Genomic DNA, 20,761 nt, shown 5'->3' on the forward strand with positions numbered 1-20,761 from the left:
AGCTTACCCACCTCGAAGCAATTTTATTTGGTACATGGTGTACTGATAAGTGTGACCAGTAGATGGCAGTCAAACATAAGAGATAAGTGTAGGCTGCACCGTTTGATGTGCTTCAACATACGAGTATTATTATGGGGTGTGTATAAAGTAAGACATATTATCTGGTGTTTTTTTTCGCAATATTATGCAAAAGCAACTTTTCTTACCTTTTAGTATCTGCTAATCTGTATTTGGGATCTGCATACATCCTGAAAAATTGTGCGAGTCTGCCTTTGTAGTCCGTGGCAACGCCGTAGTTGATAAGCTTCTTCTTTTTGTTTTTGTTATGTGGTATTCATCCTCCGCTGTTGCCATTTCTAATATAAAGTAGTGTAAAGTTCTTACTTATACCTGTCCAAAACTCGCCATAAAAGCGCTAAAACATACCGGTTTGGTGAGGTAACATTATTCACCCAAGTAACTTTAGTTATTAGAGTTCCAGTCGGACAGTTTTTCACGGGACACATTTCCGGTGGTGTTGTTTCCGGATGACGAGATGCTGCTCCGTTATTGATTTAAGTAAAGCATGAATGTCATTAAAACAGTTAGCGCCATCCTTTGACACTTCTTCCACACCCGTCCTTGCACGCTACACCGCTACAACAAAGATGACGGGGAGAAGACGCTGCCGAAGGTGAGCCACGTAAATAAGATCACCCACAAAACGGCGCATCCGGAAGCGACTGTCAGAAAGCGGCTCGAAGATGATCTGTAAAACATGATCTATGCAACATTTTGACTAAAGAACCAACATTGCATGTTATGTAGACTAAAAGGAAGTGTTAACAGTTTAGAAAAAAATCATAATAATTAGAGATAAATGCTTTAAAATGTAATATCGGAAATTATCGGAATCGTTTTTTTTTTATTATCGGTATAATTTTTTTTTTTTTTAATTAAATCAACATAAAAAACACAAGATACACTTACAATTAGTGCACCAACCCAAAAAACCTCCCTCCCCCATTTACACTCATTCACACTCATTCACACAAAAGGGTTGTTTCTTTCTGTTATTAATATTCTGGTTCCTACATTATATATCAATATATATCAATACAGTCTGCAAGGGATACAGTCCGTAAGCACACATGATTGTGCGTGCTGCTGGTCCACTAATAGTACTAACCTTTAACAGTTAATTTGACTAATTTTCATTAATTACTAGTTTCTATGTAACTGTTTTTATATTGTTGTACTTTTTTTTTTATTCAAGAAAATGTTTTTAATTTATTTATCTTATTTTATAATTTTTTTTAAAAAGTATCTTATCTTCACCATACCTGGTTGTCCAAATTAGGCATAATAATGTGTTAATTCCACGACTGCATATATTGGTTGATATCGGTATTGGTTGATATCGGTATCGGTAATTAAAGAGTTGGACAATATCGGAATATCGGATATCGGCAAAAAGACATTAACGGACATCCCTAATAATAATATGATAATATGACTTCTTTAATGCGCCGTATATATGAAAAAAGATCAAAAATAGACCATTCATCGGCAGTGCGCCTTATAATCCGGTGCGCCCTAATCCCTATGGTTCGGAAAATACGGTACATGTTTGGGGATGCGGAGTATATTTTAATTACACTTGGTGTCGTGTTTAACCAACGCACGAAGAACGTCTCGATGCACGGACAACCTCGTTTCCGCAATATGCGTCATTTCCGCTTCATCCTGTTGAGTACCACGGTGGCAGATACTAGCCTGGTAGCAGTCTCCTTTGTTTTTGCCCTCGATGTCAATGTCTTTCATGACATGAACACCATGGCATTTGTAGATGGTACAAAGTTCCGGGATAGCGAGTGCAAAAAGCTGCTCCCTGAGTGCTGTTACTCGAAAAAGAAGCGGAAATGACACTGTGCTGTTGTTGTTGTAATAATAGTAATAAAAGACAAATGAAATCAAACAGAAATACATGTGGTGTGCATCGTGTGAGGCAACGCAAATACAATGCAAATAGCGCAATGCAAATACAAAATAATGACCCACAGATAACGGTGTGACCCTACAATTGGTCCGGGCTATTAGGGACTGACGGACACGAAGCGCCTTCCTGCCCGTCTCGGCAGCCCGCCTGCTGGCTTGCTCATCGTGTTTTGTGATTTTGTGCCTGATGTCACACTTGTCTTGGTTTTTGTCTTGTGAATTTCATGTTTCAGTTTGAAAAATAACTACAGATGTCCGATAATGGCTTTTTTGCTTATATCCGATATTCCGACATGGTCCAACTCTTAATTACCGTTTCCGATATCAACCGATACCGATATATACAGTCGTGGAATAAACACATTATTATGCCTAATTTTGTTGTGATGCCCCACTGGATGCACTAAACAATGTAACAAGGTTTTCCAAAATAAATCATAGATGCCATATTTATTATTGAAGTCACAAAGTGCATAATTTTTTTACTTTTTTAATTTTAACATGCCTCAAAACAGCAGCTTGGAATTTGGGACATGCTTTTCCTGAGAGAGCATGAGGAGGTTGAGGTGGGCGGGGTTGGGGGGCAGGGGGGGGTTGAGGTGTGTGTGTGTGGGGGGTATATATTGTAGCGTCCCGGAAGAGTTAGTGCTGCAAGGGGTTCTAGGTATTTGTTCTGTTGTGTTTATGTTGTGTTATGGTGCGGATGTTCTCCCGAAATGTGTTTGCCATTCTTGTTTGGTGTGGTTCACAGTGTGGCGCATATTTGTAACAGTGTTAAAGTTGTTTATATGGCCACCCTCAGTGTGACCTGTATGGCTATTGACCAAGTACGCCTTTCATTCACTTGTGTGTGTGTGAAAAGCTGTAGATATTATGTGACTGGGCCGGCACGCAAAAGCAGTGCCTTTAAGGTTTATTGGCGCTCTGTCCTTTTCCCAACGTCCGTGTACACAGCGGCGTTTTAAAAAGTCATAAATTGTACTTTTTAAAACCGATACCGATAATTTTGAAACCGATACCGATAATTTCCGATATTTCATTTTAAAGCATTTATCTCCTCTCGTTTCAGGTCATTTGCCCTCCCTTTCGTGTCGTCAGTCTGACGTCATCCCTGATCCCTTTATTACTGTGTATTGTGAGCGGACTGTGGTGCTGAATTTCCCCCAGGGATCAATAAAGTACTTTCTATTCTATTCTATTCTATCCCTGAAAGTTTCCACCTGTTTCCCATTACCCCCATGTGTCATATAGTCCGCGTCTCCTTTTGTTCTGTGCCAGAATGTCTCGTTGTCTCGTGCATCTCCAGCTTCATGCCCAAGCCTTGTCTCGTCTTGCTTTTGAGTATCTTGATCCTGAATTTCCTTGTTGGTACTTTGAGTTTCCTTTTCTCCTCTTAAGCAGAGTGATTTTTGGTTTAAAAAGTTTTGCAGTCGAAGTGGTCAGTTTAGTTTATTCTTAGTGCCTTCTTTTCCTCATTTTTGAGTGAATTTTTGTTAACTATTTTTCTAGATTAAAAACAGTGTAGAAGCTTTATAGCCCATTTTTTCTACCTCCTTTTGGAGCGTTTTTTGTTATTGTTAAATTTCATAATGATATTCCTCGCTAAGTATAGTTGGAGATTGATATTTTTGTTTCCTCCTTTCGGAGGGATTTTCGGTTTGTTCACATTTTGTGGAACCTTTTCGCCTATTTGTGAGGTTATAGCCATTGTTGTATTGCAATGACTCATGGGGTCAAAAAGCAAACATTCAAAATAAAAGCCTGCCGCATTGTTCTCCACTGTCAAGTTCTGACACCTGAGTCTTTTGTTGCAGTGCCTTTTTGTTTTATTAGCGCTGTTTTTTTTTTGTTTTTTTTTTAATCATTGACAGTGTGGACAATAAAGGACTTGTCACACTCACCACTCTTGTCCTCTGTGCTTTTTGGAATTTACCACAGTAAGCAATGACCCATACCTCTAATGTCCCGCTGGGTCGAAACTTTAATAACTTTTTTTTGGAGGTGTTGTGAACGCAGCAGCGCACAGGGATGAATGTCCGCCTGTGCCAAACAGAAACGAGGCAGCCGGCCAGGCATGGAAGAAAACTCTCCATGGCAACACTGCTGTAACTTTCACTCATTGAGAAATGTTTCTCTGCTTGCGTCAAGCCCGGTCAATGTCCCGCACCCGAGAGCCATCTACCCCACCATGATTTGTAGGTTCGTTGAGGTCCACACTAGTGGTGTAACGATACCAATATTTTGGTACCGGTACTAAAATTATTTTGATACTTTTCGGTACTTTTCTAAATAAAAGGGACCACAATAAATGGCATTATTGGCTTTATTTTAACAAAAAATCTTAGGGTACATTAAACATGTCAAGACTTGATGTTTGGAGTTTGCTTTTCCGGGATGCAGCGGAAAATTGGCACGGGCGAGACGGGAACCAAGGTACATGATTTATTTATTAAAAAAAAGATCAAACAAAAAGCGCGCACAACGGCGGAGAATAAACTATGAAAAACAAAAAGACTATAAACATGGAACCAAAACTTACTGTGACAAGGGACATGAAGCAGGATCATAGAGGAGTGTGCAGAAGCATATATGGGGTGCGGTATGGGGTGCGAGGTAGTCAGAAAACTAAACTGAAAAACACTGAACTTAAATACTACGGACATGATTAACGAAAACAGGTGCGTGACTCAAGACGTGAAACAGGTGCGTGACGTGACAGGTGAAAACTAATGGTTGCTATGGTGACAAAACAAAACAAAAGTGCACAAAAAGTCCAAAATTTAAACCGAACATTACTAAAACAAAACATGATCACACAGACATGACAGAATCCCCCCCTTACGGACAGATCCCAGATGTCCAAAAACAATATCAACAAGAGTCATGGGAGGGCGGGAGGGGGACATGGCGGTGGGTCGCCAGGCCACGTGTCCCCGTATCCAGCGGGGCAGAGTTAGGTGGCGGCGGCGAGTGGAACGCCGCTGCAGCAGGCGAGGCGGGCGCCCAGGGAATGGCCACATTCGTGGCCGACTGGGAGGTGGGCGCACTTGGCGTGGCGGGCGACCAGGTAGCGGCCATATCCGTGGCCGACGAGGAGGCAGGCGCGTCGTCATCGTGGCAGGCGTGGCTTGGCGTGGTGAGTCAGGCGGCGAAGCTCGGCGTGGCGCGTCAGGCGGCGAAGCTCGGCGTGGGTCTTGGTATAGGTCTTGGTCTTGGCGTGGGTCTTGGTCTTGGCATGGCAGGTCTTGGTCTTGGCATGGCGGGTCTTGGTCTTGGCATGGCGGGTCTTGGTCTTGGCATGGCGGGTCTTGGTCTTGGTCTAGGTCTTGGCATGGCGGGTCTTGGTCTTGGCATGGCGGGTCTTGGTCTAGGTCTTGGCATGGCGGGTCTTGGTCTTGGCATGGCGGGTCTTGGTCTAGGTCTTGGCATGGCGGGTCTTGGTCTTGGTCTTGGCATGTCGGGTCTTGGTCTTGGTCTTGGCATGGCGGGTCTTGGTCTTGGTCTTGGCATGGCGGGTCTTGGCGTCGTGAAGCTGCGACTGGCGGCACTTGGCGTCGTGAAGCTGCGACTGGCGGCACTTGGCGTCGTGAAGCTGCGACTGGCGGCACTTGGCGTCGTGGAGCTGCGACTGGCGGCACTTGGCGTCGTGGAGCTGCGACTGGCGGCACTTGGCGTCGTGGAGCTGCGACTGGCGGCACTTGGCGTCGTGGAGCTGCGACTGGCGGCACTTGGCGTCGTGGAGCTGCGACTGGCGGCACTTGGCATCGTGGAGCTGCGACTGGCGGCACTTGGCGTGGAGGGTCTTGGCGTGGAGGGTCTTGGTCTTGGGCTTGGCGTGGAGGGTCTTGGTCTTGGACTTGTTGAGCTGGTACCGGAGCTTGGCGTCGTGGAGCTGGTACCGGAGCTTGGCGTCGTGGAGCTGGTACCGGAGCTTGGCGTCGTTGAGCTGGTACCGGAGCTTGGCATCGTGGAGCTGGTACCGGAGCTTGGCGTCGTGGAGCTGGTACCGGAGCTTGGCGTCGTGGAGCTGGTACCGGAGCTTGGCGTCGTGGAGCTACTGGTGCAGGTGGAGGTGGTCTAGCTGGGGGTTGCGGCTTGGCATGGCGAAGCTGAGTCACCCCACCTGTACAGTTCCCAGCCCTAGCCCCCCCCTCAAGGAGCGGATACCAGACGCGCTCCCCGCGGTCTGGAACCGTTTTTAGGGGTGGGTGGAGGGAGGTCTGGAGGGGGGCAGAATCCTCCCCACTAAATTGTCCAAAAAATATTTCTTTTTCCCCCACCTGGTGTGTGGGCGGAAAAAAAGAAACATTTTGTGACGGGGGGGCAAGGACTGTCCCAGTGAGCGGGTCTGTGAAAAAATGTTCTGAAAGTGTCTGATTCTGGCAAAAAAGTCCTTTGGTGGTGGCTGATAGACAAAAGTTAACAGAATTAAAAAAAAAATCTTGGTCTCTGATGGTGGGTGGGGTGACGTCATGACAAGGCGGCGGCGTGATGTCATCTGCGGGAAAACTTTTTTGCTGACGACATCTGTCAAGACTTGGACTATGGAGTTTGCTTTTCCGGGATGCAGCGGAAAATTGGCACGGGCGAGACGGGAACCAAGGTACATGATTTATTTATTAAAAAAAAGATCAAACAAAAAGCGCGCACAATGGCGGAGAATAAACTATGAAAAACAAAAAGACTATAAACATGGAACCAAAACTTACTGTGACAAGGGACATGAAGCAGGATCATAGAGGAGTGTGCAGAAGCATATATGGGGTGCGGTATGGGGTGCGAGGTAGTCAGAAAACTAAACTGAAAAACACTGAACTTAAATACTACGGACATGATTAACGAAAACAGGTGCGTGACTCAAGACGTGAAACAGGTGCGTGACGTGACAGGTGAAAACTAATGGTTGCTATGGTGACAAAACAAAACAAAAGTGCACAAAAAGTCCAAAATTTAAACCGAACATTACTAAAACAAAACATGATCACACAGACATGACAGAACATATGTTTCTTATTGCCGTTAAGTCCTTAAATAAAATAGTGAACATTAACTTTTAGTAGTAAGTAAACAAACAAAGGCTCCTAATTAGTCTGCTGACGTATGCAGTAACATATTGTGTCATTTATTATTCTATTATTTTGTCAACATTATTAAGGACAAGTGGTAGAAAATTAATTATTAATATACTTGTTCATTTACTGTTAATATCTGCTTACTTTCTCTTTTAACATGTTCTATCTACACTTCTGTTAAAATGTAATAATCACTTATTCTTCTGTTGTTTGGATACTTTACATTAGTTTTGGACAGTGGCGTGCGGTCACTAGAGGCAGGTGAGGCGGGGCCTCACCTGCCATCATGGAAAGAAAAAAAATGTAAAAAGAAAATAAATTAATTACATTGTTATATGTATTCTGTGATTGTACTATAAAGTTGTTTTCCATTTAACTTCACCAGTTTTCTATTATTTTTATTCAAAATCGCTGAATTTTCACATTTGCCGTTCAAATACTGAGAAGAGACGGTGCGGTGATCAGCAGCCAGTTGAGGCACGTCACTCAGTTGTGCCTCACCATGGATTGCGGACTCGGCTAACTGCTGGCCTGCTGTGCAGTGAAACCGTATTGCTATATGAATTATATTATACATTTCCATAGTTTAGTTAGCTGAGGTATATAATGTACAGTGTATTTTGTCAACAACTGTATGTGTGTAATGTATTTCTTGTGCTGAGCAATCATAAAACTACTGCGAAGACGCACTGTGTGAGGCTCGCAGTAATCCCGCCTCCTGGTGCCGGTTAATGCACCCCCGCCGCAGAATGCACCCCCCGACGGGAGCGCCACACCAACCAAAGCCCACACCCAAACCCTCCACGTGCAAGACCCAATCCACCCAAAAAAAGTCACTTAACAAGAAGCCAAAAAGTGCAAAAAAAACAATGCTTGCGCCGGAAGAGCCGTGAACGACTGCAGGGGCACAACATTAGGTACACCTGCAGACTGCAGCACGGATTTCATATTTCATTCATTCACAACTCCTCCAACACGAAAACCACTGTTCCCGCACTTATAAGTAAAAGTAAGACCATAATAACGTTTTTTTTAATTAAATGTGCTTTTTTGTGTGCTACAGTTTGTATGTGTAAAGTTAAAGTTAAGTTAAAGTACCAATGATTGTCACACACACACTAGGTGTAATGAAATGTGTCCTCTGCATTTGATCCATCCCCTTGATCACCCCCTAGGAGGGGAAAGGGAAGAATTGGGCACCAACGGCGCCGCGCCCGGAAATAATTTTTGGTGATTTAACCCCCAATTCCAACCCTTGATGCTGAGTGCCAAGCAGGGAAGAATGCTGGTATGAGCTTTTAAACATAACCCGTTAACTACTGCCAATCAAATGGTGAATAAGATACTCTTTAGGGTTCATATGTTTGTAAATCTGACTGTGATGAAGTCAGTGCCTCACCAGCCATCAACCTCATCGCACATCACTGGTTTTGGATGATACCACAAATTTAGGTATCAATCTGATACCAAGTAGTTACAGGATCATACATTGGTCATATTCAAAGTCCTCATGTGTCCAGGGACATATTTCCTGATAAATCAATAAAAAACGAAAGAAGATATTGACATAATCATAGTAGTATCAACTAGATACGTGCCTGTACTTGATATCATTACAGTGGATGTTAGGTGTAGATCCACCAATGGCGTTTGTTTACATTTTGATGCCGGTGAGCTACAGTGTGTAGTGAAGCATGTTTAGCTATTCCTCGTTCTGCAGGGATGATACTTGTAAGAAACTTACTTTATTTGTCGCCATGGAGACCAGGATTAGTGATTTAGAAGTAGCTAAAACACTGCCGACGGCGGATGGACGTTAGCCGCTAGCTAGCTAGCTATGTCTTAAAGCATCTCTTCCTGAGGGCGTTTCAGTGTTATAACTTCACCTTTATCGGTAGTTTTTAAGCCAAAACGCGTCCGTTCTCCCTTTTCGGTCTACACACTGTGTCTGCTTGTAAGTACTCTGTGATTGTGTGCTGCCGAACATGCTCGTCTGCTCGTAAACCAGCAATGTCACGACGTGACTTCGACACGGGGGGGGGGGGGCTGTACGTTTCAGAGACGGTATAGTACCAAAAATGATTCATTAGTATCGCGGTACTATACTAATACCGGTATACCGTGCAACCCTAGTCCACACACATTACTGTAAAGTGCCATTCATATAACTAACAGTGGACTTATATTACGGTGGGGTCCTCAAAATATCGTCTCAGGGGCTGCGAGTTTGAGACCCCTGCCCTAAATCATCCATGCATTGCATCACACCTACCTTGGCTGCAGTTTTCCTCATCACTGTGGTCCATACAGTCCATAATGCCATCGCAGCGCCAGCGTTGAGGAATGCAGTGTGCACGATTCTGACAAAGAAACTCATCTTCTCTGCACTCTTTCACACAGCCAGTCTGTCAATATTGAGTACATGTAATATTTTAGTTACATTTTCTCATGTATAGTAGGGAAGGGATTCATATGTCCCCATTCCTAGGTGGGGTCTTTATCATTTTGCAATGCAGTCTGCTGAAAATGATGGAAAGCGCCACTCTACATTGCACGCTGTGATCAAAGTTGGAATTGCCACAAAACACGTTTTTTTTTTAAAGATATTCAACACTTTACTGCCATCTGGCGGCTAAAGTAGATAGTGCACCCCCTCCAATGTGTCACGTTTCATGTGTCAGGTAAACCGCGACAAATGTGGCCATATGAATACCCTTCCGACTGCAGCAATTTTGTACATAATGTACGCTCATTGATGTACAAAGTGCACTAACCTCATCTGAGCCATCCAGGCAGTTGTCATGTCCGTCACATCGCAGGGTGGCAGATACGCACCCTCCACTAGCACACACATACTCATTCACAGAACATGAAGGGACCACTGTGAATGAGCACAGTACATTTCATTATCACTGACTCATAGTTACACCTTTGGCGGTAATAACCAGTCGGGAAAAGAGCTATTCTAGAACACATGATCAAAAACAATCACTCACATGAGAAAGCAATAGTGACTATAATGTGCAAATAATGACCAGGGAGCATATTTTTTTTATACTTGAAGCTATTTCTTCAGGTGATATTTATCCTTGAACTGAGAAAAATATATTTTTAAACTGTTTTAAAGGTTTTTTTGTTTGTTTTTTCCAGGAAAAGACAGCAATGTTCTATGTACCTGTTCCCTGGCAGCTGATCTCATCCTCTCCCATCTTACAGTCTTCTTGGCCATCGCACAACCACTTTTTTGAGATGCACAGGTTGTTGTGACAACGAAATTGGTCGTCAGCACAATGTGCCTCACAGCCTTTCTGCGCGCAAAAATGTGAACATGTTAGAAAGTGTGCATAACGTGGACATACAGTAATATTTTAATGATATGACTGAACTGCTCTCCACTGATCTCCACGGCACCGCAGTGGAGATCGTAAGCAGCACCAAGTTCCTGGGGGTGCAGATAACTGACAATATGACCCGGAGCTCTTGTAAAAAGAGCTCAGCAGCACATGCACTTTTTGCGTCGGACGAAAAGAGCACAGCTCTATCCCCATTCTACAGAGGCACTATAGAGAGCCTACTGACCAACTGCATCTCTGTCTGGACTGGAGCCTCCTAAGACTGGGAGTCTCTGCAGAGAGTGGTGAGGACAGCTGAAAAGATCATCTGGACTCCTCTTCCTCCTATCCAGGAGATCGCTAAAAGCCGCTGCCTGACCAGGGCTAAGAAAATCTGCAGAGACTCCTCCCAGCCCCCACCAAGGACTGTTTTCACTGCTGGACTCTAGAAAGAGGTTCCGTAGCCTCCGTAGCAGAACCTCCAGGTTCTGTAACAGCTTCTTCCCTCAGGCCATAAGACTCTTGAACACATCATAAAAAAAACTAAATTCCCCCCAAAAATGGATTAACTCGCTGGAATATAAAGACAATATAACATACATCCATAAACGTGGATGCATATGCAAAAGTGCAATATATTTATCTGTACAGTTATCTATTTATTTATGTCTGCACCTTATTGCTATTTTATCCTGCACTACCATGAGCTAATGCAACAAAATGTTGTTCTTATCTGTACTGTAAAGTTAAATTTTGAATGACAATAAAAAGGAAGTCTAAGTTTTGCACCCACATGGTGCTATTTATTACACTTGAGTGGGTAAAAACAACGTTCAAAACAATGTTCATTGTCCATCCATCCATCCATCCATCCATTTTCTACCGCTTATTCCCTTTGGGGTCACGGGGGGCGCTGGAGCCTATCTCAGCTACAATCGGGCGGAAGGCGGGGTACACCCTGGACAAGTCGCCACCTCATCGCAGTTCATTGTCCATGTTTTTAAATGTTGAATGATTCGAAGTGGCACTAATGGTTCGTAGTTTGCCTCCTCTTGTAAAAGAGAGCTGTATAGCTGGTTCGTGCCGATGTCCTTTAAGCGCAGGTGTCGTTAAGCCCAGCTCAAAGGTCAACACTATTTAACTGCTGTGACCCTGAAAGCTTCCACCTGGCTATTCGTTTATAGTGTTTTAAAATAGGGCACACTCTTTTTAATTGAGACAAATTACAAATGAAATTTGCAGTGCAAATATTTAATGAATAATCACAAGTGTTAGTTCCTGAATCATGCACTACATCCTTAATATGGATGACCCTACTTTGGTGAACCTTGAAAGCATTGCTTAGGTTTAAATTTGAACATATTACAATGCCAACTACAACCTAAGGGATATTGTATGTTGTACTTAAAAGAAAATGCCCATGATTATTAAAAGCACTAATTAATTCCTACTTAAATACAAAAAAAAAAAATCTAGCAATACCCTCCTGAGACCTTAGACAATTAAAGTAAATGCTTGTCTTGGGTGCAAACAATATGGCACAACTCTTTCTATACAATGTCCTTTATAGTGGACAACAATATCTACTGCCAAATGAAAACGTTTATCATTCATCATATTTTCTACTAGTTTGACTAGAGGAACTTGCTTAATATAAAACAACAAACCACTTGAGTACTTGTCTGTATCATTTGTACTGTTACATCAACAACAACAACAAAAAGAAAATCACTGGAAATTGAACTTTAAGGATATTTAAAGAGAAACTACAAACCCCGTTTCCACATGAGTTGGGAAATTGTGTTAGATGTAAATATAAACGGAATACAATGATTTGCAAATCATTTTCAACCCATATTCAGTTGAATATGCTACAAAGATAACATATTTGATGTTCAAACTGATAAACATTTTTATTTTTGCAAATAATCATTCACTTTAGAATTTGATGCCAGCAACACGTGATAAAGAAGTTGGGAAAGGTGGCAATAAATACTGATAAAGTTGAAGAATGCTCATCAAACACTTATTTGGAACATCCCACAGGTGTGCAGGCTAATTGGGAACAGGTGGGTGCCATGATTGGGTATAAAAACAGCTTCCCAAAAAATGCTCAGTCTTTCACAAGAAAGGATGGGGCGAGGTACACCCCTTTGTCCACAACTGCGTGAGCAAATAGTCAAACAGTTTAAGAACAACGTTTCTCAAAGTGCAATTGCAAGAAATTTAGGGATTTCAACATCTACGGTCCAAAATATCATCAAAAAGTTCAGAGAATCTGGAGAAATCACTCCACGTAAGCGGCATGACCGGAAATCAACATTGAATGGCCGTGACCTTCGATCCCTCAGACGGCACTGTATCAAAAACCAATATCAATCTCTAAAAGATATCACAACATGGGCTCAGGAACACTTCAGAAAACCACTGTCACTAAATACAGTTGGTCGCTACATCTGTAAGTGCAAGTTAAAGCTCTACTATGCAAAGCGAAAGCCATTTATCAACAACATCCAGAAACGCCGCCGGCTTCTCTGGGCCCGAGATCATCTAAGACGGACTCATGCAAAGTTGAAAAGTGTTCTGTGGTCTGACTAGTCCATAATTAATTTTTTTATTAGAAATATTCGACATCGTGTCATCCGGACCAAAGGGGAAGCGAACCATCCAGACTGTTATCGACACAAAGTTCAAAAGCCAGCATCTGTGATGGTATGGGGGTGTATCTGTGCCCAAGGCATGGGTAACTTACACATCTGTGAAAGCACCATTAATGCTGAAAGGTACATTCAGGTTTTGGAACAACATGTGCTGCCATCTAAGCGCCGTCTTTTTCATGGACGCCCCTGCTTATTTCAGCAAGACAATGCCAAGCCACATTCAGCACGTGTTACAACAGTGTGGCTTCGTAAAAAAAGAGTGCAGGTACTTTCCTGGAGTCCAGACCTGTCTCCCATCGAAAATGTGTGGCGCATTATGAAGCGTAAAATACGACAGCGGAGACCCCGGACTGTTGAACGACTGAAGCTCTACATAAAACAAGAATGGGAAAGAATTCCACTTTCAAAGCTTCAACAATTAGTTTCCTCAGTTCCCAATCGTTCATTGCGTGTTGTTAAAAGAAAAGGTGATGTAACACAGTGGTGAACATGCCCTTTCCCAACTACTTTGGCACGTGTTGCAGCCATGAAATTCTAAGTTAATTATTATTTGCAAAAAAAAAATTAAGTTTATGAGTTTGAACATCAAATATCTTGTCTTTGTAGTGCATTCAATTGAATATGTGTTGAAAAGGATTTTCAAATCATTGTATTCCGTTTATATTTTACATCTAACACAATTTTCCCAACTCATATGGAAACGGGGTTTGTACATCTTGTGAGACGATGTCGGCCATCCCCGGGAGCTAGCTCAGCTGTGCTGGCGATGAAATGCTCGCCATTTCCACTTGGATAAGCCGACGACGAAGGGTACCACTGGCTTATACTGCGTCGAAAAGGTCCTACTAATTGTGAGTTCGAATATTTTAGTTTTTCACTTATATGTTTTTTGCAATTTTAATTTTGACAATACCACATAAGATATGTTTTAATTGCTGATGCGTTTTAATTGATTTTTAAATGCGCCAGAAAATAACCCGTTTTGTACACTGTTGATGTGTTTCAATTCAAAGTTGGGGCATAAAATGTGTTCCTGTATCGTATTTCTCCAGCAATGGTCATGTGGTGACATAAATGATGGTATTTTGAGAGGTAATCTTTGAAGTCGAACATAACTGAAGGCCAAGGTGGGAAACGCACGGCCCGCCACTGCAATGACTGACACAAAGGGGCGCCCCTGACTCCCATCGAGTAGATTTTTTTTTTCTAATGTTGATTTTTTTATTAAACATCCAGATCTGCGGCCTAACAAAAAGTTGACTTTTAAATGGTTGGTACTGGGCATTGATAAATTTGACGTACATATAGACGGCGTCATGATCTGTGGTCTGGGTCATGTTTTTTTTGTTATTTTCTGTTAGGTTAAGACTCCATAGTTCCTGTTTTTGTGCACCCTTGTTTGTTTTAGTTTCCATGACGACTTATGATTTTCACCTGCCTCTTGCGTTCGGGTCAGACCTGTCTCTAATCAAGAGACCAGTATTTAAGCCTGTCTTTGCCAGTTAGTCGTCCTGGCGCGATTGCTTGTTTTCTGGAGATACCATAGTTCATACTGTTTCATGCTTAGTTTACACTGCTCGTGTCATGCGATTGTTTGCTTCATGCCTTGCCAAGTAAGTTTTGTTTATTTATGCCACAGTTAGCAACTTTTTGTTTCATGTCCATAGTTCAGGCTAAGTGTTAGCTTTTGTTTCCTGCGTTAAGTTGTGCCTTCGCCTTGTGCGCCTTTTTGTTTTCACCTATTTGAGAGTCAAGAATAAATATGTTCCTACCTGCTACCTTTGTCCGGAAAAGTCAGTTGCATCCCGGGAGAACAATCCTCGCAGTAAGCTGCGAAAACCCCCACGTTATGACAGACGTAAACAGAATTGTTTTTCTCGTTTAAGGCTGCATAGCACATCGTTCAGTTTTCTGGACGGATTTGTACGGTTTGGAAATAAGTATTGCATTCTAAACTAGTGTTTGTTTAGTTTGTTGTTTTGTATATGGCATTGTTATTGAAAATAAAGATGATTAAAAAAAAAGCAAACCATGGCAACAGTGACTGCGTGCACAAACATAACTGCCGGAGGAGACGTTGAAAGAAGGTGAAGTAGTCTTAGGTACTGATTGGCTAGTGACAGACAATACACAGAACACTGCCTTCACCGACAAAACAATAGAAATAAGAGTGTGTGTGAAAAACACACACACACACACACACACATACAGTAGAACTTCAACTTACGAGTATTTTTACGAGCTCTAACTTGGCTTTTTATTATGCTTAAATTGTAAGCAGTCATTTGTGTTACGAGTATGTTAAAAAATTGCCAAGAGCCACTGAGAGAAGTTACGAACCACTGTATGCTTTATGTATTCAAATGTATTGTGTATTAAGGGACACATTTTGACGTTAAAAAAGAAAGTGAGCAAGTTAGTGCTCAGTGCTCAGTGGCCTTGTGGTTAGAGTGTCCGCCCTGAGATCGGTAGGTCGTGAGTTCATACCAGACTATAACAATGGGACCCATTACCTCCCTGCTTGGCACTCAGCATCAAGGGTTGGAACTGGGGGTTAAATCACCAAAATGATTCGCGAGCGCAACCACCGCCACTGCTCACTGCTCCCCTCACCTCCCAGGGGGTGGTACAAGGGGATTGGTCAAATGCAGAGAGTAATTTCACCACATCTAGTGTGTGTGTGTGTGACTATCATTGGTACTTTAACTTTACGTTTATGATTTGTTTTCAATGTACATGCATTGCCTTTGATGGTACGGTTGCCCCTACCAAGGTGGCTGTCATGTTGGCACATCGCTTAGGGGGATGCTACAGCACACTGTTACATCTAGCCCTTCCTGGTTCTCATTGTTGATATTATTAAAAGTTAAAGTACCCATGATTGTCACACACACACACACACTAGGTGTGGCAAAATTATTCTCTGCATTTGACCCATCACCCTTGATCACCGCCTGGGGGGTGAGGGGAGCACTGAGCAGCAGCGGTGGCCGCGCCCGGGAATCATGGTGATTTTACCCCCAATTCCAACCCTTGATGCTGATTGCCAAGCAGGGAGGTATTGGGTCCCATTTTTATAGTCTTTGGTATGACTCGGCCGGGGTTTGAACTCACAACCTACCGATCTCAGGGCGGATACTCTAATCTTATTTCCCATTATGGTAAAGCAGTTGATATTATTTCCCATAAAGCAGTAGTTAGTGTGTGGTTTCACTTTTTGTGTGTGTTTTATTGTAATTTTGTTGGACCATGAGTTTAATTAGTTCCTGTGTAGTGACTTCCCCCCCTGTTTTTTTTTTGTGTTTTAAGTGCTCCGGCAGATAACGACGCTCCATGTTGATGAGGTAAAGAGCTATTTTTACTACTTAATAAAGGACTTTTTTTGTTGAAAGTGCTTGCTTATAAAGCCCCAGCATACAGCCCTTACAACCTTATCTAATGAATCTCACGACAGACATGATGACATCTATAATGTTATAATGTTTAAACAAAAACAAACTTTTCCAGACAACTAATTACATTTGTTAAGAAGCAATTCCCTCTGTAGTTCAATTATTTTGCAGGGGCTTTCTGGGTGGCTGCGCCGTGCTTCAGCTCTTGCACATACTGGGTGACAAATATACTGTACATACATACATACATACATACATACATACACATTAACACACATACATACATATATACGTACATACACATATACATCGGAAAATACATACAGACGTACATTCATACATACAGACGTACATTCATACATACAGACGCACATATGTACATGCACACATACAGTATATACATGCATACACACTCCACATTAATGCACACCCACATTCACTCTACAAACATACATACATATATACACTTGCACTCATGCATACAATCTGGCTTACCCAAACACACATTAATACATGCAAGTAAACGCAATCATACTTGTACAAATACAGACCCGCATTACATAAAACAAGGTAAAGCTTAACTTATGTTCGCCATAACAATGTAAAAGGTTAAAACAACCAGCTCCTCGAATCTTTTTTTGCCATCCAATTATTCATTACATTTATGCATTGTTGCATTTGAAGCGATTGTAATGTTGATAGAGGTATTTTTTGTAATCAATATTGTTATTTCAATTGGTATTAGTATTGTTTCATTGGTAGTACAGTAATGTTTATGCTCAACACTGTGTTATTACTTTCTACTTCACTTTTTTTTGTTTATTTATACTTTCTGGTATCATAATGGTTCATATCTGTTGTTGTTGACACTCTGTCTTGTCCCCACAATTTCCCCGTCTTATTTATTTTCTTCTTTCTATTCCCTCCTGCTTTGGTCCTGCTGCGCCGAACACTAAATATATCCAAACATATAATAAAGTCAAATACATATTAAGACAACAAAATACATATCCCGCACTTTTCTTTTGTAGAATAAATATGTACAGCAGATGGGCATCTACATTAAAGGCCTACTGAAACCCACTACTACCGACCACGCAGTCTGATAGTTTATATATCAATGATGAAATCTTAACATTACAACACATGCCAATACGGCTGGGTTAGCGTACTAAAGTGCAATTTTAAATTTTGCGCGAAATATCCTGCTGAAAACGTCTCGGTATGATGACGCCGGCGCGTGACGTCACGGATTGTAGAGGACATTTCGGGACAGCACAGTGGCCAGCTATTAAGTCGTCTGTTTTCATCGCAACATTCCACAGTATTCTGGACATCTGTGTTGGTGAATCTTTTGCAATTTGTTCAATGAACAATGGAGACGGCAAAAAAGAAAGCTGTAGGTGGGAAGCGGTGTATTGCGGGCGGCTGCAGCAACACAAACACAGCTGGTGTTTCATTGTTTATATTCCCGGAAGATGACAGTCAAACTTTACCATTGGCCTGTGGAGAACTGGGACAACAGAGACTCTTACCAGGAGGACTTTGAGTTGAATACGCAGACGCGGTACCGTGAGTACGCATGCAGCTGCGGCTTCCAAACATTTGATCGCTTGCCTGCACGTGCGTGCCGCTATGTGCATGTCACGTACGTAACTTTGGGGACTTTGGGGACATACATGTGCTGTATGAACTTTGGGGAGGTGAACAGTACTTTGGGCTATGGGATTGAGTGTGTTGTGCAGGTGTTTGAGTTGTATTGGCGGGTTATATTGACGGGAGGGGGGAGGTGTTTGTTATGCGGGATTAATTTGTGGCATATTAAATATAAGCCTGGTTGTGTTGTGGCTAATAGAGTATATATATGTCTTGTGTTTTTTACTGTTTTAGTCATTCCCAGCTGAATATCAGGTCCCACCCGCCTCTCACAGCATCTTCCCTATCTGAATCGCTCCCACTGCCCTCTAGTCCTTCACTCTCACTTTCCTCATCCACAAATCTTTCATCCTCGCTCAAATTAATGGGGAAATCGTCGCTTTCTCGGTCCGAATCGCTCTCGCTGCTGGTGGCCATGATTGTAAACAATGTGCGGATGTGAGGAGCTCCACAACCTGTGACGTCACGCTACTCGTCTGCTACTTCCGGTACAGGCAAGGCTTTTTTATCAGCGACCAAAAGTTGCAAACTATATCGTCGATGTTCTCTACTAAATCCTTTCAGCAAAAATATGGCAATATCGCGAAATGATCAAGTATGACACATAGAATGGACCTGCTATCCCCGTTTAAATAAGAAAATCACATTTCAGTAGGCCTTTAACAATATGATTTGCTCGAGTGGCTGGACAAGATAGATTCAATAACTATATATATATATATATATATATATATATATATATATATATATATTAACAATAATTCACTACTTTTCAAAGGTGATTTTCTTAACACTGGTCGTAAATCGTTATAAATCATCACAGAAGAGGCACTGGAAAAAGTTTGTTTGTCAGCTATTTGGGCAATCTTCATTGAAAGCCCAATATGTCTTTTCCTCTTTTATGCTTGAGTGTTTTGCTGTCGCAACAAGGCTGTGAAATATCCTTGTCCCTTACAGAGGACAATCATGCATTGCTGGGTCTCAGGAGGTTGTTAAAAATATTTTAGTGTCCAATTTGTATGACTATTATTGAGTACAATGGTTCATAACATTGACAGAAATATTAATGTTGAACGTGTATGATTCTATTTAATGTTTTTTCTTCTTATCGCCTTACTGTTGTGCGGTATGACAATTCATAGTCTCTCATGAACGAATACTTGCCTCATCCGAATTATCCAAACAGTCGTAGTCCCCATCACAGCGGAATCGAGACGAAATGCAGTCTCCATTTGCACAGGCAAAATCTTTGTGGTTGCAAGTGACTGGTGCTGGAAATAAATACATAATAAAAGCAGGTGTTACAATCACAGCAAACACCGATCCCTAGATAGAGGATTGTTATTAGCCAAATGTTTATGTTCTGAATCATGGGGAACCTTCAAACAATTTTAAATACTTCAACTCATTTCGTATGATACTGGATAACATTTGAGCATGATGGCGAGACTAATCAGGATGTAAATGCATTCAATTCTGCCTCTGCAATTGAAGCGAAGCAACTCTCTGAAGCCAAAATCATGTTCCTGCCATTTAGTGTGAGTGTGTCCCAAAGGGCAATATTAGGATGCAGCTAAACAGCTGCATCACATCTACTGTGTGGGTTCTCCCACTCATTATCCAGTGTGGGTGTGTGAGTGTCGACACCAACATGGCAGGGGATCTAATTTGTCGTTTGCTGGTCCACCTGATCAATTATTTATAATTACATTTTTTGGGGGATAGCAACGGACATGAGTAAATAATGCAACTGACATGACATGAGTAAATGAAGCACATGGTGAATGCTCCCAAAACAATACTTTTATAAGGCCCGGTTCCATGTGTAAAGTGCCTAGAGATTTATTTTGTTGTAAACTGGTGATGCATATTTAAAATTGATTTAACCGTTAACATCTGCAGTACCGTATTTTCCGGACTCTAAGGCGCTACTTTTTTCCCCTCGCTTTAAGCCATGTGGCTTATAAACAGTGCGGCTAATTGAGGGATTTTTTTTCGCTAACAGCCATAATGTCTTCTATTCAAGTAGTTTTCATATTACACCGACAGAGACACTAAAAAAAGGTGTGCTATTGTTTGTGCCATAGCGCCGTCTTTTGACAAGCAGGTCTTTCACCAGCATAGTGGGTTTTAAGAATAGACTAAGAGGTGAAGTATTGCAGAAAGAGATTATTCTAGATTGTACCTAATGTCATGACTGGTTTTATTGATTATTGACTATTTTATTGATTGCGGGACAAGCAGTAGAAAATGGATGGATGGTACTTTTTCGTCACTTATTGTTTGTCTTTGGTACACTAATGTGTATATGTTAGGCCATTGGTTATTTGTTTTATTTTTGCAAAAAAACATTTTTATTTTTTTTTATTGCTCTTTTTATCTTTGGTATGAACATTATTATACTAACTCCAAGTTATTTAATTTTTTTAATTTTTTTTTGGTTCTTTGTTGTTGCTATTTTTGAATTACAACATTTTATTATTTGATCATGTTGTACTGCATTGTAATCTGTTGTTTTGTGATTGTGTGATGTTTTTTGCCTGGACCCCAGGAAGAATAGTCTCCACTGCGATGTAAACTAATAGGGATCCTTAATAAACTAAACTAAACTAAAAGGTGCCGCGGGTTGAACATTTACTTCCTGTTTCGTGCCTTGAACCGGACGTATAACC

The 20,761-nt window shown here is 41.8% G+C and overlaps 2 protein-coding genes across 3 annotated transcripts in view; one reads left to right on the forward strand and one right to left on the reverse strand.

Annotated features, from left to right (window-relative positions):
* lrp1bb (low density lipoprotein receptor-related protein 1Bb) overlaps positions 1-20,761 on the reverse strand; it is a 1,021,613-nt gene that overhangs the window by 99,038 nt on the left and 901,814 nt on the right. For both annotated transcript variants that reach the window (XM_072912020.1, XM_061926507.1), the window contains 4 exons: positions 19,254-19,360; positions 10,225-10,357; positions 9,824-9,930; positions 9,322-9,454 (listed from right to left, as the gene is read on the reverse strand). In XM_072912020.1, the coding sequence (XP_072768121.1) occupies positions 9,322-9,454; positions 9,824-9,930; positions 10,225-10,357; positions 19,254-19,360 (480 nt within the window). The remainder of the gene's footprint in view (positions 1-9,321; positions 9,455-9,823; positions 9,931-10,224; positions 10,358-19,253; positions 19,361-20,761) is intronic.
* On the forward strand, positions 1,678-7,942 carry LOC140677445 (uncharacterized). The gene is made up of 4 exons (XM_072911984.1): positions 1,678-1,758; positions 4,826-5,267; positions 5,301-5,444; positions 7,935-7,942. Exons 1-4 carry the CDS (start codon positions 1,678-1,680, stop codon positions 7,940-7,942), a joined length of 675 nt encoding a protein of 224 aa, XP_072768085.1.

Source organism: Nerophis lumbriciformis, linkage group LG31 (genome assembly GCF_033978685.3).
Source record: "Nerophis lumbriciformis linkage group LG31, RoL_Nlum_v2.1, whole genome shotgun sequence".
Taxonomy (NCBI): Eukaryota; Metazoa; Chordata; class Actinopteri; order Syngnathiformes; family Syngnathidae; genus Nerophis; species Nerophis lumbriciformis.

Excerpts from the sequence above, each read along its gene's own strand:
- LOC140677445 (XM_072911984.1), top strand. The coding sequence starts at position 1,678 with ATGCACGGACAACCTCGTTTCCGCAATATGCGTCATTTCCGCTTCATC. Across the intron at positions 1,759-4,825 it reads CGGTGGCAGATACTAGCCTG|ATCCCAGATGTCCAAAAACA; the intron begins GTAGCAGTCTCC and ends CCTTACGGACAG. Across the intron at positions 5,268-5,300 it reads TCTTGGCATGGCGGGTCTTG|GTCTTGGCATGGCGGGTCTT; the intron begins GTCTTGGCATGG and ends GTCTTGGTCTAG.